General features: G+C 32.2%; 1 protein-coding gene across 2 annotated transcripts in view; it reads left to right on the plus strand.

Moving 5' to 3' along the window:
- Positions 1–15,028, plus strand: part of LOC143047256 (single-minded homolog 1-like) — a 38,998-nt gene that overhangs the window by 6,820 nt on the left and 17,150 nt on the right. Inside the window, exons 1-2 of one of the 2 annotated variants that reach the window (XM_076220279.1) lie at positions 9,897–9,995; positions 14,864–14,940. Coding sequence is in view for 1 of the 2 variants with exons in the window: in XM_076220278.1 (XP_076076393.1) it covers positions 14,864–14,940 (77 nt within the window). In the remaining variant the exon portion in view is untranslated. Of the gene's footprint in view, positions 1–9,896; positions 9,996–14,863; positions 14,941–15,028 lie in introns of those variants that run through there. The other variant, XM_076220278.1, reaches the window with a different exon arrangement.

The raw sequence follows: 15,028 nt of genomic DNA on the forward strand, positions 1-15,028 counted from the left end.
GCAGTTAAACACCTCTTGTCAAAAACACTATATACAATTATTTAAAAAATCAAGAGGAATTTATATAATTGATATCCGTAAGAAATTCAAACTTAGAACACTACAAAAAATTTTCTTATCGAAATAAATGTTTTCGAATGTATACGGAAAAAAATTCAAATATGAACGAATTGCATGTGAAGTATCAGTTTTGCATATTTTAATTCTGTTTACAACAAAAAAAAAGTATGCAATACTAAGATATTTTAAAGGTAAAAAGACGACTAAAACAGTATGTTATTTTATTAGATATATATGTTCAAAATTTAAAACTTAAAACTTTATTCTGAACATCTAAATAACTTGTATATATTTGATGTCACAACGACCTCGACCTTCAATCTCAACACAATTCTGTTTATAGTTCATTCGTACCATATCCTAGCAAGATAAAACATGAAAATAAAACTTTGATTCCATTTATTTACAAGTCGTCAAGTAAATGTCAAAGTACTCTGGTCTCTTGTTCTTTTTAAAATTTTAAAATTTGTATTTGAATTAACATAAAAAAAAATCTGCTTTAATGAGCACATATAAGTTTAACCAGTTTCAATCCCCTTCATGATATTCAAATAATTTTTGAAATAGATTCCCTATATTAAATGTCATTCATCCTATGATTTTTGTAAAAGCTAATATTTACCAACAGAACGAGGCTTCGGAACTAAAAATACAGTAGTCAATTAGACGATGGGCAAAGAAATAAAGAGCAAATATCATCGACAAATATAGAGAACGTTAGAACGGAAACATAGCATTCAATTTCAGTTCTGTCAACAGACATTGAGAGTAAAATTCACACCTATGAAAAATCACTTTCGGATCAATGTTTATTACGATAAGATGATGAATTTCGTGGGTCACTGACAGATGGGACTAAAGGTTGTTGGTCCGAAGTCGGTCACCAACAGATAAAGGTCTACGACACATGTGGCTATACCCACGCTTCTTTTACTGACCCTTATATTTATATCAGTACATGATACCCCAGTACCAGTACCTACTGGTCCCGCTACTGGTATAGAGTCAATGACTGTTCCTATATAAATGTTATAAAAGAAAAAGACTGACAAACAGAGTGCTGTTTGATACTATTACATCAATTGTTTCTCCTTGTCAGATATTTTATAATATTGCCCTTCAAGTCTACAGTGGAGAGTTAGATCTCTTGCATCAAAATCAAACTTATCCTGCATACCGGATTGCATAGTGTAATATCAGCCTAGCTCCCATATACAAGTTGAAAGTAATTTGTTTAACCATGATTTCTAAATTTTCAAATAATTAGAATTCTAAAAATTTATCTGGTTAGTAATAAGTTACTGCCCTAACATACAAAAAAGACACATGTAAGGGTGTAGCCATTTTCAATGTGATATATCCATCGTTCCAACTGTTGACCCTGGAACTAAGTCGTGACAGAAAACTAGCGAGTCTTTGTTTATAATTCCATCAGTTACGTCATTACTGTCCAAGTAAACAAAGCTTACAGGAGTATATTTGGAAATAAAAAAACTAAACAACCGTGTACTTTCGAAAGTTTCTCTGTTTTATTTTTTAACAAAGAGTTGTCTACGTTGCGTGTATTTGAAGAAAAAAATATTTATGATATGACAAAGGAAAAGTGGGGCCACAAGTGGGACAATTCTACACTATTTAAAAACTTGGCATTTGTAAAACTGTGTTTCTTCACCTCTATTTTTGCAGTCAGAAATAATAAGAAAAAGAATCATCATGAAATTATAAACTAAATAGAAACAAGGTTGTAAAATTATTCCCCCCCCCCCCTCCTCCTCAACCAATAAACAGTATTTGTTGTTGTCTTTACTAGGGAATAGGTTAGGGTATAAAAGATAAATCAACATTAGAAGAATTAAAAAATAATTGGCCATTTTCATAAAAGAAATAATTTAATTCAAATGCTTTATTATTTATTTCTTTTTATATACGTGTATATAGGTGTAAACCACATACCATCAAGTTGTTTGTGTGGTAACCGTCAACTGTTGACCTTTATTGAAATTGTGGGCATCTTAGTAAATTAGAAATGAAATGCATCAATGGTTTATCTTGTTCATTTGTCCATTTGTCTTCCCCTTTCTCCTCTTGCGGTTAACGAATACTTTTTTCATTGCATCGTATTTTATTAGAATTTGATTAGCCGATACTAATCACGTGGTGTTTTAAAATTATGTTGTATGTTCCAGTAAAACGCAAGATCTGTGAAGTTATAAAAAAAATTATAAGCACTTAGTATACAAATTAACAAGAAATATATAAGAACATTGTGAAAAAAGAAAACAGTTCAAGAAGAGAACTTTTAAAATAAGAACACAAGTAAAAGAATTATCGAATCAGTATAATTAAAAGTTACATTGATGGAAAACAAAATGTGTGTTTTTTTTTAGTCTCGGGTGTTCTTGAAAAAGGTTGTAATCAGAACCAATCGTTAAGATATTCACGATAACATATAAGAACCAATTTTTTTAAGATGTGGGGGAGGGTCATTAAAATTGTTAAAATTTTCAAAAAGTCATCAAAAGTCAGGTCGTTTGGCGCTTATTTATGCACGTTAAACGTATTGACCTTTAACCTATATATGTAATACTTTCTCAATGTTGTATGCTGTTTCCCCTTCACCAGCGTGTATCTACAGTTACGCAATGAACCAGATAAAATACATCTTTTAATAAATGTGCATACAAATTGTATTTAGTTCTGCATGGTCACCACAATAAATTAATATATGTAGATAATATCAAAAATCAGAAAAGTGGAAAAAAAATCAATTAAGGACAATCTCGCAACTCGTCACCAACCACAGAGCTGTTACGTCCAAATCGAAGGAGTACCTGCCCTTTACAAAAGGAAGGCTCTTTGGTTAGCACTAATATTATCTCATTGACTGCCTACACAGGGAGGAGACTCGTTTATGTGGTTAAAATAGCCCGGTAACAGATGGAATTCTGTTCAATTTATTATTATCTTTATATTTAACCTTTTAAACTTTCACTTTAAATTGTGAGTACCGAATGCCAATTTTTGTTTTTACATAACTTTATTACCTGCATCTTCATCCGGGTTTTTAAAGTGATTTACTTCAAAAGTCCATGTACGTTTTTGTATTTTATCCTACCCGTTGATACGTAGAGCTGAGTTCTAAAGTTTCATCGCCTTTGAAGACAATCTACAGGAGCTTATAGCTTGTTGTTAATGCTTATGCTGGTACAAGGTTTTGTTCATTAAACGAGGCTTTCTCTTTTGTAATAGAAAGTAATCGAGGCTTCCTGTTTTAATAAACATTTGTTGACTGCGGGTATTGTTTTGTGTTCAAAAGAATATGGGCCACCCTATAGATGATTTTGAATTAAAAAAAAATGAATATGATGTAATTCACGCTGGGACAAACACTCCAGCCCACCCAGAAACGTGACGTGAAAACAAACATCTAAAACAATAAAAAAATTCAAATCCAATCAACGAGAATAGAAAAAAATCAACATGTATTCTTTTATATGCGTTTGTAACTGAAATTCCGAATTGCTGTATATAAGCATCGTCTTTCTTGGACAAAAAATATATATATATATATATATATAAAGTGCCTAGAAAATCAACCTAACGATGTTAGAGTAGATTTGATTCGTAACTTCCTCCCCGGCGCCGGGGCTGGAACCTGTACTTTTTTTCTAACTTCTACGACAACACCGATATATATATATATATATATTAACTTGCTTAAAATCTGTTTTTTGGATTGACGAATTTTGCATTTCTTGAAATCTATTGACGAGGATTGGCTTATTTGTACCATGCTTGAAATCTCTTTTGTGGATTGAATATAATGTTTCCTTGTTTGTATACTATTTTGTGGATTGACACATATTTTTTTCTTGCTTGGAATCTATTTTAAGGATTAACTACTTGTACCTTGACTCAAATCTCTCTTGTGGATTGACCAATTTGTCTTGTTTAAAATTTCTTTTGGTATATGACCAATTTTTACCATGTTTTTTTTTTTTGTGGATTGACCAATTTTTGTAAAGTGATTTTGTGATTTTTTTTACAAACTGTGAGACCCTGCGATGTTTTTTTTTTGCTTAAATTGTGTTACCATAACATTTCTAATGGGATTTCATATTATCTTGTTTGTTTTCTATTCAAAGCATTGTACAAAAATCTCATTTACGGATTTAATTCCGTCTTCGGTTCTTTTATCTAATCCTCATTAACGAGATCATTGAAATTTGCATTTTGTTTTTGTTTATTAATGCCCTATATTTTTTTTTCGTTTATTAATGCCCCAAAGGAATATAATTATTATACATAACGTCTTACTTTTTACATATATTGCACGTTTGTAAAGAAATGGAAGAATGATATTAACTATTCACAAGTTGCATTGTCTAAGATCTATATTGTTACTAAAATTTTATGCTGGATACTTAAATGTAAGGTTTCATGTCGATTTTGAACAGAACATGATGACGGCAATTGATACTTATAATGAGCCATGAAATAAAAAATTCTCGGCTCATATTGTTCAGAAAAAGGAAAAGTATTTACAGCACGTGAAAAGGTTTAAAAGATATGCTTAAAAAGTGTAACTCGGTACTCTTATTACCTTTTTGGGGGATCACGGTTCTAGACGTTTTTAACGAAGAATGACCATATGCTATTTATCGATATACTCGATAGAGCTTACTTGTTGGAAAGACAATACCGTTTTTTAAGTGTTCATATTGAAAATTATATTTTTTTTTTGCTTATTCTAACAGTGTGTTTGAATTTCCAAAGGAAAATACAAAAAAAACAACAACATAAAACAGCAGAACACATTTTCAGATTGAATATAAAAATGCTCACAGGCCACAGCAAATTATCTCCCCCCCTTTTTCTGTGTGTATATTGCTTCCGAATTTCATTATTTCAATTTAATTTAACTAACAATGCACTCAATTGGTTGAATACATCTTTTCTTTATTAAAAACCAATCCGAGTAAAGAAGGTTGTACTGTAACCATAAACCATCATTTTGTTTTTCATTGAATTCCGTGACTGCGCTTGCCGCAGAATTAAACCATAAGTCATTTCTGAGTACGTTTTGTGTTGACGTTTTTTCTAAACTAACATGGAAGAAAACGATACAAATGTATGTCATTAATATTAATGAAGGGCATTCAATTGTTGCTCATGAATGTATCATTCCATCCCATAATCGTTCACTGAGCAATATCCGGTTTTCATTTAGAAGAGCTCTTTTGTGAAAAGGTATGTTATGTGTATGCATTTAAACACCTGGTGTAAACAAATGCACAGGATCACCATTCGTTCCGATACATAGTCTGGAAATTTCACATTTTAGAAAACAATCCTTAAACAATTTGAATTTCTCTAACCATTGAATAACACAAATTTTCGACATGTGGGTTCATTTTGAACGGGTCGTTCTTTTTAAAAGTAAGGTTATAATGGGACGGATTATCGCATTATAGACTTGTCTTCTTTATTTACATTTCAAACCTTTAAAGTAATAAAACACTCGTGAATGACCACCTATGAGACACCTGCGAATATCTTAAATAAAAAAGAGGCTTAGAATGGGAAATCTGTGCAGTAAGTTGTGAATTTACCAAGCCACTTTCCCTAATAGTGCCTTTCAAAATTACCGTTTATACATAGTAAAATAAAAACATGTCAAAAATCCATATTTAAGGGTTTTGATTTATAAATGTGGGTAAGTACTATCTTAAAATAGACAAAGAAAAAAACAACTGACGATATGTATCTCCTATATATTCAATATTATGATTGCCATCCATCTGTGATTGACAGTTTTGTTTTGACTTATCCGACTCAGATTGCCGTTTCACTTTGACATTCAGCTTGTTGCCAAACTTTTATATGCATATATTGATATTGGATTAGAATATTTAAAACAAGGAAACGAAACTATACCTGTTGAAAGATGACTTAAAAATCAAATCAAATATTTCAATACATCGGAGAGCAATACTTGAAATATAGTAGCCTTTCTCTATCTCTCTAAAAAAAGTGTTTGCTGTGCAAAGAAAATGAATAAAAGATATATATTTCTACTGGCATCCATTACTTATATTTGTGCACACCTTATTAATTGATTATTGGCTTTTTAGCTTTTTACACAATCCCGGAAACGTGTATGCTATTGAAAATTGTGAATATCATGGCAACTTACAGAGATTTTACCTTTATATTACATTTGGCACAAGCTAAATGGGTGTGCTTTTTTATTTATACTTGATTGTTTGCCCAAATAATTTTTTTCTGCAAAGGGTGTATTTCGTCAAAGAAATAATTGTGATCAGCATTACAATCGAGCGAAAGTTTTTTGTCAGTAGGGTATCCAGGTTGTCTCTTTTTCGAGATTGTGGTCTTGAACTCTGCTCCTTTGTTCTCCAGGGGTTTCCAGTGACGTCAAAAGTTCAAAATGATACAGCCTCTCGTCACCTTTGATCTATGAGGAACTTTGTTGAAATCAACACATATGTTTGTATCAATAAACAAATAGAAATTAACACCTCGAACGTGACCAAACGCAAAAAGATCATCTATATGCTACTTTCGGGTTGTATCTGTTCTTTTTGCACCTGGCTTCTGTCATTAATCACACATTGAGAAAATAATATAATAAAAATAATAAAAGTAGCGGATGATTTTTTAAGATCGACATTGTCAATTTTGAATATGTGATGGTAACGCAAATGTAAAGAAAGATAAAAATGCAAGCTGGTTTCTAAGAATGTATATATGCTCGATACATTAGCCAGGAAACACCAGTGATATTTAAAACGGCATTGTAGCTTGTATTCGAGTCAATTCGAAAGAGTAAAAGGGGAGACCGTCCCTGACTATTCTTTAGTTTTCAGCATGCCTCATTCCGATCCATGAAAATCGGTTTAAATTTCATCACAATTAATGTACCGTTTATACCCACATAAATCACTACGCATTTTTGCGATATTTGAGAAAGGTCATAACCTACAAATTCATTACTTCTCAAAGGCTTTTTAATTTCATATAAAAATGATAAGAATGATTATAACTTGAAGTCTGAATTGCTGTGCATCAACTCTTATCTTAAGAACAGGCCAGTAAGCTGTTTTCATAACATCAAAACATATTACATGCCATATAAATTATTTATCACTTATCATATAATGAGCAATTTTCTTTCTTCAAAAACGCAAATTTTTATTTATGTGGTAAATCACTCTCACATTTTGAATTTTTGTAATGTAATACATGTTAATATTAGAAGTACAAGTTCAACGAAGGACAGATTTCCGTTCAAGAGCTAGTCTTTTCTGGATCAGGAAAATACGTACAGTTATACTATTATCGTATCGTTGTCGAAAATTTCTGCTGAACTATTAAATATATTATCATGGCTTGTAAATGGGAAACTATTTCTATAGAATGTCAGTATTTAAATGCATTTAGAGACTTATTCCATTCTATATTCTGATGCAGTGCATTTTTTTCTTTTATAATTTTCATAATTTCAAAATTGAAAACATGTGGAAATCTATACTTTTCTCTACGCATAATTCTCTGCGTATTGATGTACTTGGTCATAATTGTTTTATAATTGTTTGTACCAAATTAAGCGTTCAAAAAAGCACAGTTTGGAATTCAGTAATTACAATACGTATTTGTATACAGTTTATTTTATTTTTAACATAAAATCCACCATTTTCGCAATAAGATCAGATTATATGGAAAATAAAAAATCAGATCAGTGTTTATTCCAACATTGTAAATTTGCCACTGAGCACAACATAGATTCTTCGATGAAATTTGTTAAAAATTATTTAGTTTAAAAATATTTTTAAAATGTTATATAGAAAATGTACTACATTTTCCACAAAGAAAAATGTGCTGGTCCTGCATTGAACTTTATAATCTCAAAAGATATTTTGAAATTCTAAAATGGTCCAATGGAACCAAATTAAATTTTATAGAATTTTCAAAACGCTTTTGCAGGCTACTTTTTTCTTTGGGTTTAAATTAATCAAAATACAAAACCAACTTTTAACCACTCGGTTTTCAAAGTTTTAAAATTTTGCATGAGACAGAGATGTAAACCAAACATTCTACACAAGTATCCTTCGTATAAGATCAAACACCTGGAACCCAGTTAATGGAAGTTTACTTTGAAACAATAGAATGTTAACAGTACACTATATCATAGCCTACAACAAAGAAACTTGAATTATATATTTTATGGTAAACATTATATATTTATTATAAAATCAATGAATATTTTAACACAAAAAACCTATTTTATGATACAGTGTCGGCTAACATGTAAAAGTAAAATATGTTTGTTTCTAGGGGTTTGCTTAGTTTATTCTAAATGAATACAAGCATATTTAATGCTATTTATCTTGAACTATAGCAACTCTCATACTTTATTGTTGTAGGCTGTATGACAGAACTGGACACCTCTTCATCTCATTTTGACTGCATTAATTCAAAAAAAGAAGAGAAAAAAATAGACGTTTTACTTCTATAATAATTGTTAAATTTATTTATTATTATTTTATCAAATTTTGATAACCTGCAGAAATATATATATAAGAGAGATAGCTAACATATGTACATATATTTAATTTCATAAAATATTGCATTAGAGCGGCTTTTGCTTGTTGTTTTCATGTAAATGCTCAGTATTGAAAATTTCAAGAAACTTGTAGAATTTGAACCACTTCAAAGTGTTTTAAATATATTTAGAAATTTTTGTACCCGAATATCCTTAAAAGCAATATGTCGTTATGTTCTAAAATTTGAATACAGTTTCGAAAGATATTGTAATTACATTTGTAGTATGACTGACTTGATAAAATCTTATTTCAAATGTACACAAGACCATGATAATGATATCATATAAAAATGGTCCACAAGAGACCAAATGACACAGAAATTAAAAAATACAGTATAAGAAATAGAACATTAATCATGATAATGGAATAAGTAGACAGCTCTCTCACAGGCAAAACACCCCTAACTGTAAAAATATAAGGGCATACACTTCAGACACGGGAACACATTCTACTGAATCTATATGTTTATCAGTAATACAAAATTAAGCATATCTGATTTTCATATTGAATGCGTTTTAGAATAGAATGACCTCTTGATTCAGCTTTTTCAACACTGTATGCCGAAATATATTAAAATCGCAGATCTTTTATTAAGCATTAATTTCAGAATACTGAAAAATGCTCAGTCATATGATGGCATGCTGTACGATCTTCAAAGTTCAATAACGTACATAAAGCCTTTATTTACTTTGATTTTTCGTAGGAGATTAAAGGTATTTTTAAGAATGATTCTTGATAAAAAAAAAATCGAAAAAGGTTTAGCAATCGAAAGTTACATATAAGTGTTATAGATTACTCCGCAATAAATAAGCGCGCACTACATTTAGCCTTTTCTATTTCAAATGAATATATTATAATTTATATAAATGAAATGAAAGCCTATCTGTTACGTAATACAATAATTCAGTGTATAACAATCTACATAATAAACTATCTCTTATTATCTCAGCTATTTACACTTATCAAAATCTACACAGCGCTGAACTAATCATATGCTTGATAATAAAAATTGACGATCTGTTGTGAGATATACGTTTCAATTAAGTCCATAGTTTGTCTTATCATGACAAATTGGTCAATACAGACTTACGATTAGATAAAAAGTTGTAAATTTCAATTGGAAGGTATTTGTTAAGTTTCCCAAGGTGTCACAAATTTCTTACTTTCACACCTGTGACCAACCAAATTGTAACAATCAGTGTCTGAGGTATTACCAATCACCAAGACGTAAAACTTCTATCGGGTCCTGCTGGTTTTACATTGTTTATTCAGGTTTTGTGGTGTAGGGGCCTTGCTGAGCAAATGTTACGGGTATCTATGTATCTTGATAAGGATATATATTAATATTTAGAAAATAATATTACTTTATTTGTGGAAAGTAAATGCGATTAAATGGAATGCTTCACAGGTGTGGAAGACCTGCCAACTTTGTACTGTGCGTTCCTTTTCCTAATTATTTCAGACTTACAAACATTTTAAAGAGTATACAGTTTATAAAAGTGAAGAAAGTAAGTGGTTTGATAAACGATGAGATAATCAACCACCGACCAAAGAACTACATATACATTATACATCTACATTTTCTGATTACAAATGAGAAATTTTATAAAAAGTCATAGTCAAGAATTCTAAACTTCCTTTTTAAATTCAACTAGATTAAGTATAAGCAATTGTTTCACGAGTTTTACGATTTTAGTATGTTTACAACAGGTCTGCTATTAGTTTAATTTGACTAAGTTTGTATATTGCTTTATTTTTAAATAAATCTATCTATCTGTCTATCTCGGAAATTTTAGCCGAGACATTTGTATCATTGTCTCGGATTTAGGTTATACCAGCTCTTCACACATTTGCATTGGGGAGAATCCAAATAAATAATTTGTGCTATTTTTTGTCTAAGCTTTATTTTAGGCTGCATGGTAATACAAATTCATCTCATATATGTGAAAGCTATTTGTATCAATAATTTACAGGATTGATGTAGATGTGTTATTAAATAGTTGAGTGCAATATAAAGCTAAGCTATACCAAGATGTTTTCAGATGACAAAAACATTTAGCAAATGGCAAAATGTAAGGTTCAACACACCGAGATGAGGAAAAAGCAGTGCGATGTATCGCTAACCTGCTAAGCCTCAGGCTGGATTCCGGCCAATTATTTCCTCTCTATCGTGCACCAGACGTGATAACAATATGGGTGACTAATTGATTGGAATCTCATTAACGAGATTTAACGAGATTGGGTGGTATTTCCTATTGGGTTTTGCCTCCTAATATGCTATTTACAATAAAAGAAACTGTAATTAAATAGAGTTTTATTTGAATGAAACAACGGGCCTTTAAACTGACTTTTTCTGTGTTGGCTCGTGTCAGTATAATTGTTATTATCCGACAGTTTATGGTTTTTGGAACGTGCTATTTTAGTTTGTATTTCCACAGAAGTTTGTTTGCTTTGATACTACACATTGTTTTCTTAAAACATTGCAAAGAAGTTTCTATATTCATATTTGACCTTCATTTAAAGGGTATCATAGCATTTTAAATTGAAAGACAGCTCAGAGAAAGACAGTGATATACTTGTGTAAATTAAACAAAAGCATTAAACGTTAAGTAAAATTTAAAACAATTTTTAAAATTTCAATGAGATAGGTTAAATTCTAGAAGATATGGTAATATTTCCGAAACAAAGAAAAAAGATCAGGCTATGTGGTCATAATATCGTACCCAGACTCAAGAGTTCAACCAATCAGAATTCTAGATTTGGTATTTCGTTCACATGTTTTGTACTCTAACCCAGACTGCACGAAAGCAACTCTTACCTTTTAAAGAGAATCAGAAAATTCTACATCATTACACAATCATATGCGACTTTATCATAATAAATAGAGATGTGGGCTATACACACATTTGATATTAGCGGAAACAGTCTTCATAAGCTAGTGTTTTTAATTCTATTAATCCCTTCATTTTTTGCCCATAGTCCAGACTAATATTTTAAGCCATGAACAATTCTTTAACTATGAAAGGGAAGGAACAAGTTTGATTTGGAACCATAACACATTTTACATTGGATGATAGATTGATTATCATTTAAATAACGCTCCGCAGTGACAAAATAGTTCACGACTTTCTAATTCGTCTTTATTTTAAATGAAAAAAAGAAAAGTACTTTTGATAACTATTTACACCACTGGGTCGATGCCACTGCTGGTGGACGTTTCGTCCCCGAGGGTATCACCAGCCCAGTAGTCAGCACTTCGGTGTTGACATGAATATCAATTATATGGTCATTTTTATAAATTTTCTGTTTACAAAACTTTGAATTTTTCGAATAACTAAGGATTTTCTTACCCCAGGAGTAGATTACCTTAGCCGTATTTGGCACAACTTTTTGGAATTTTGGGTCCTCAATGCTCTTCAACTTTGTATTTGTTTGGCTTTTTAACTATTTTGATCTGAGCGTCACTGATGAGTCTTATGTAGACGAAACGCGCGTCTGGCGTATAAAATTATAATCCTGGTACTTTTGATAACTATTTACACCACTGGGTCGATGCCACTGCTGGTGGACGTTTCGTCCCCGAGGGTATCACCAGCCCAGTAGTCAGCACTTCGGTGTTGACATGAATATCAATTATATGGTCATTTTTATAAATTTTCTGTTTACAAAACTTTGAATTTTTCGAATAACTAAGGATTTTCTTACCCCAGGAGTAGATTACCTTAGCCGTATTTGGCACAACTTTTTGGAATTTTGGGTCCTCAATGCTCTTCAACTTTGTATTTGTTTGGCTTTTTAACTATTTTGATCTGAGCGTCACTGATGAGTCTTATGTAGACGAAACGCGCGTCTGGCGTATAAAATTATAATCCTGGTACTTTTGATAACTATTTACACCACTGGGTCGATGCCACTGCTGGTGGACGTTTCGTCCCCGAGGGTATCACCAGCCCAGTAGTCAGCACTTCGGTGTTGACATGAATATCAATTATATGGTCATTTTTATAAATTTTCTGTTTACAAAACTTTGAATTTTTCGAATAACTAAGGATTTTCTTACCCCAGGAGTAGATTACCTTAGCCGTATTTGGCACAACTTTTTGGAATTTTGGGTCCTCAATGCTCTTCAACTTTGTATTTGTTTGGCTTTTTAACTATTTTGATCTGAGCGTCACTGATGAGTCTTATGTAGACGAAACGCGCGTCTGGCGTATAAAATTATAATCCTGGTACTTTTGATAACTATTTACACCACTGGGTCGATGCCACTGCTGGTGGACGTTTCGTCCCCGAGGGTATCACCAGCCCAGTAGTCAGCACTTCGGTGTTGACATGAATATCAATTATATGGTCATTTTTATAAATTTTCTGTTTACAAAACTTTGAATTTTTCGAATAACTAAGGATTTTCTTACCCCAGGAGTAGATTACCTTAGCCGTATTTGGCACAACTTTTTGGAATTTTGGGTCCTCAATGCTCTTCAACTTTGTATTTGTTTGGCTTTTTAACTATTTTGATCTGAGCGTCACTGATGAGTCTTATGTAGACGAAACGCGCGTCTGGCGTATAAAATTATAATCCTGGTACTTTTGATAACTATTTACACCACTGGGTCGATGCCACTGCTGGTGGACGTTTCGTCCCCGAGGGTATCACCAGCCCAGTAGTCAGCACTTCGGTGTTGACATGAATATCAATTATATGGTCATTTTTATAAATTTTCTGTTTACAAAACTTTGAATTTTTCGAATAACTAAGGATTTTCTTACCCCAGGAGTAGATTACCTTAGCCGTATTTGGCACAACTTTTTGGAATTTTGGGTCCTCAATGCTCTTCAACTTTGTATTTGTTTGGCTTTTTAACTATTTTGATCTGAGCGTCACTGATGAGTCTTATGTAGACGAAACGCGCGTCTGGCGTATAAAATTATAATCCTGGTACTTTTGATAACTATTTACACCACTGGGTCGATGCCACTGCTGGTGGACGTTTCGTCCCCGAGGGTATCACCAGCCCAGTAGTCAGCACTTCGGTGTTGACATGAATATCAATTATATGGTCATTTTTATAAATTTTCTGTTTACAAAACTTTGAATTTTTCGAATAACTAAGGATTTTCTTACCCCAGGAGTAGATTACCTTAGCCGTATTTGGCACAACTTTTTGGAATTTTGGGTCCTCAATGCTCTTCAACTTTGTATTTGTTTGGCTTTTTAACTATTTTGATCTGAGCGTCACTGATGAGTCTTATGTAGACGAAACGCGCGTCTGGCGTATAAAATTATAATCCTGGTACTTTTGATAACTATTTACACCACTGGGTCGATGCCACTGCTGGTGGACGTTTCGTCCCCGAGGGTATCACCAGCCCAGTAGTCAGCACTTCGGTGTTGACATGAATATCAATTATATGGTCATTTTTATAAATTTTCTGTTTACAAAACTTTGAATTTTTCGAATAACTAAGGATTTTCTTACCCCAGGAGTAGATTACCTTAGCCGTATTTGGCACAACTTTTTGGAATTTTGGGTCCTCAATGCTCTTCAACTTTGTATTTGTTTGGCTTTTTAACTATTTTGATCTGAGCGTCACTGATGAGTCTTATGTAGACGAAACGCGCGTCTGGCGTATAAAATTATAATCCTGGTACTTTTGATAACTATTTTCTCGGAAAATGTTGAGAACAGGTCCGCTGAAATTCAACATAGTGAATTTGCAATTTCAATAAAATAGTTCATTCATTGAGAGACTACGTGGTCACTTTTTCTGAAGGTTGCTTGAACCTTTCATACTTGTTTCTTTTAAGTTTTAAACCACAGTTTGTTTGGCGTCATAGTGCCATGTGATGTCATAATTTTAAAGTAAGGAACAGCTACTAGGTTTTTTTAAAATATGCTATTGTTGAACGAGAGTTAACGATAGAATTGGTTTGTTCACTCATGTTCAACTACAACCTATATATAAACCAACGTTATCTTTAGGCTTACTATATCTGTTTTCATTCTACATGTAAATGTCCTTTTGTGCCTTCTATTCTGGAAGCCCGCCTGAGTTGACAGAATCATATTTGTTTGAGCTGTGTCGGAACTATTTCGAGTGAAGGTAAACAGATTTCAGGAATAAAACTTTTTACAAAAGATGTTTTAATATCTAACAATCATTGTTTTGTATTTTAGGTCTTGGTGAAGCATGGGGCCACAGATCCCCACCTAAGTCTCCATTAGAAAAGGAACTAGGTTCTCATCTTTTGCAGGTGAGTTTTTTTTTATTTTTCTGATATATGCATGAGATTTGATTTATTTGGCAACCTTTGTTGAAACCACAACAACCTTCAAGACGGC

The sequence above is a fragment of the Mytilus galloprovincialis genome, chromosome 10 (assembly GCF_965363235.1).
Source record: "Mytilus galloprovincialis chromosome 10, xbMytGall1.hap1.1, whole genome shotgun sequence".
In the NCBI taxonomy this organism is placed as follows: Eukaryota; Metazoa; Mollusca; class Bivalvia; order Mytilida; family Mytilidae; genus Mytilus; species Mytilus galloprovincialis.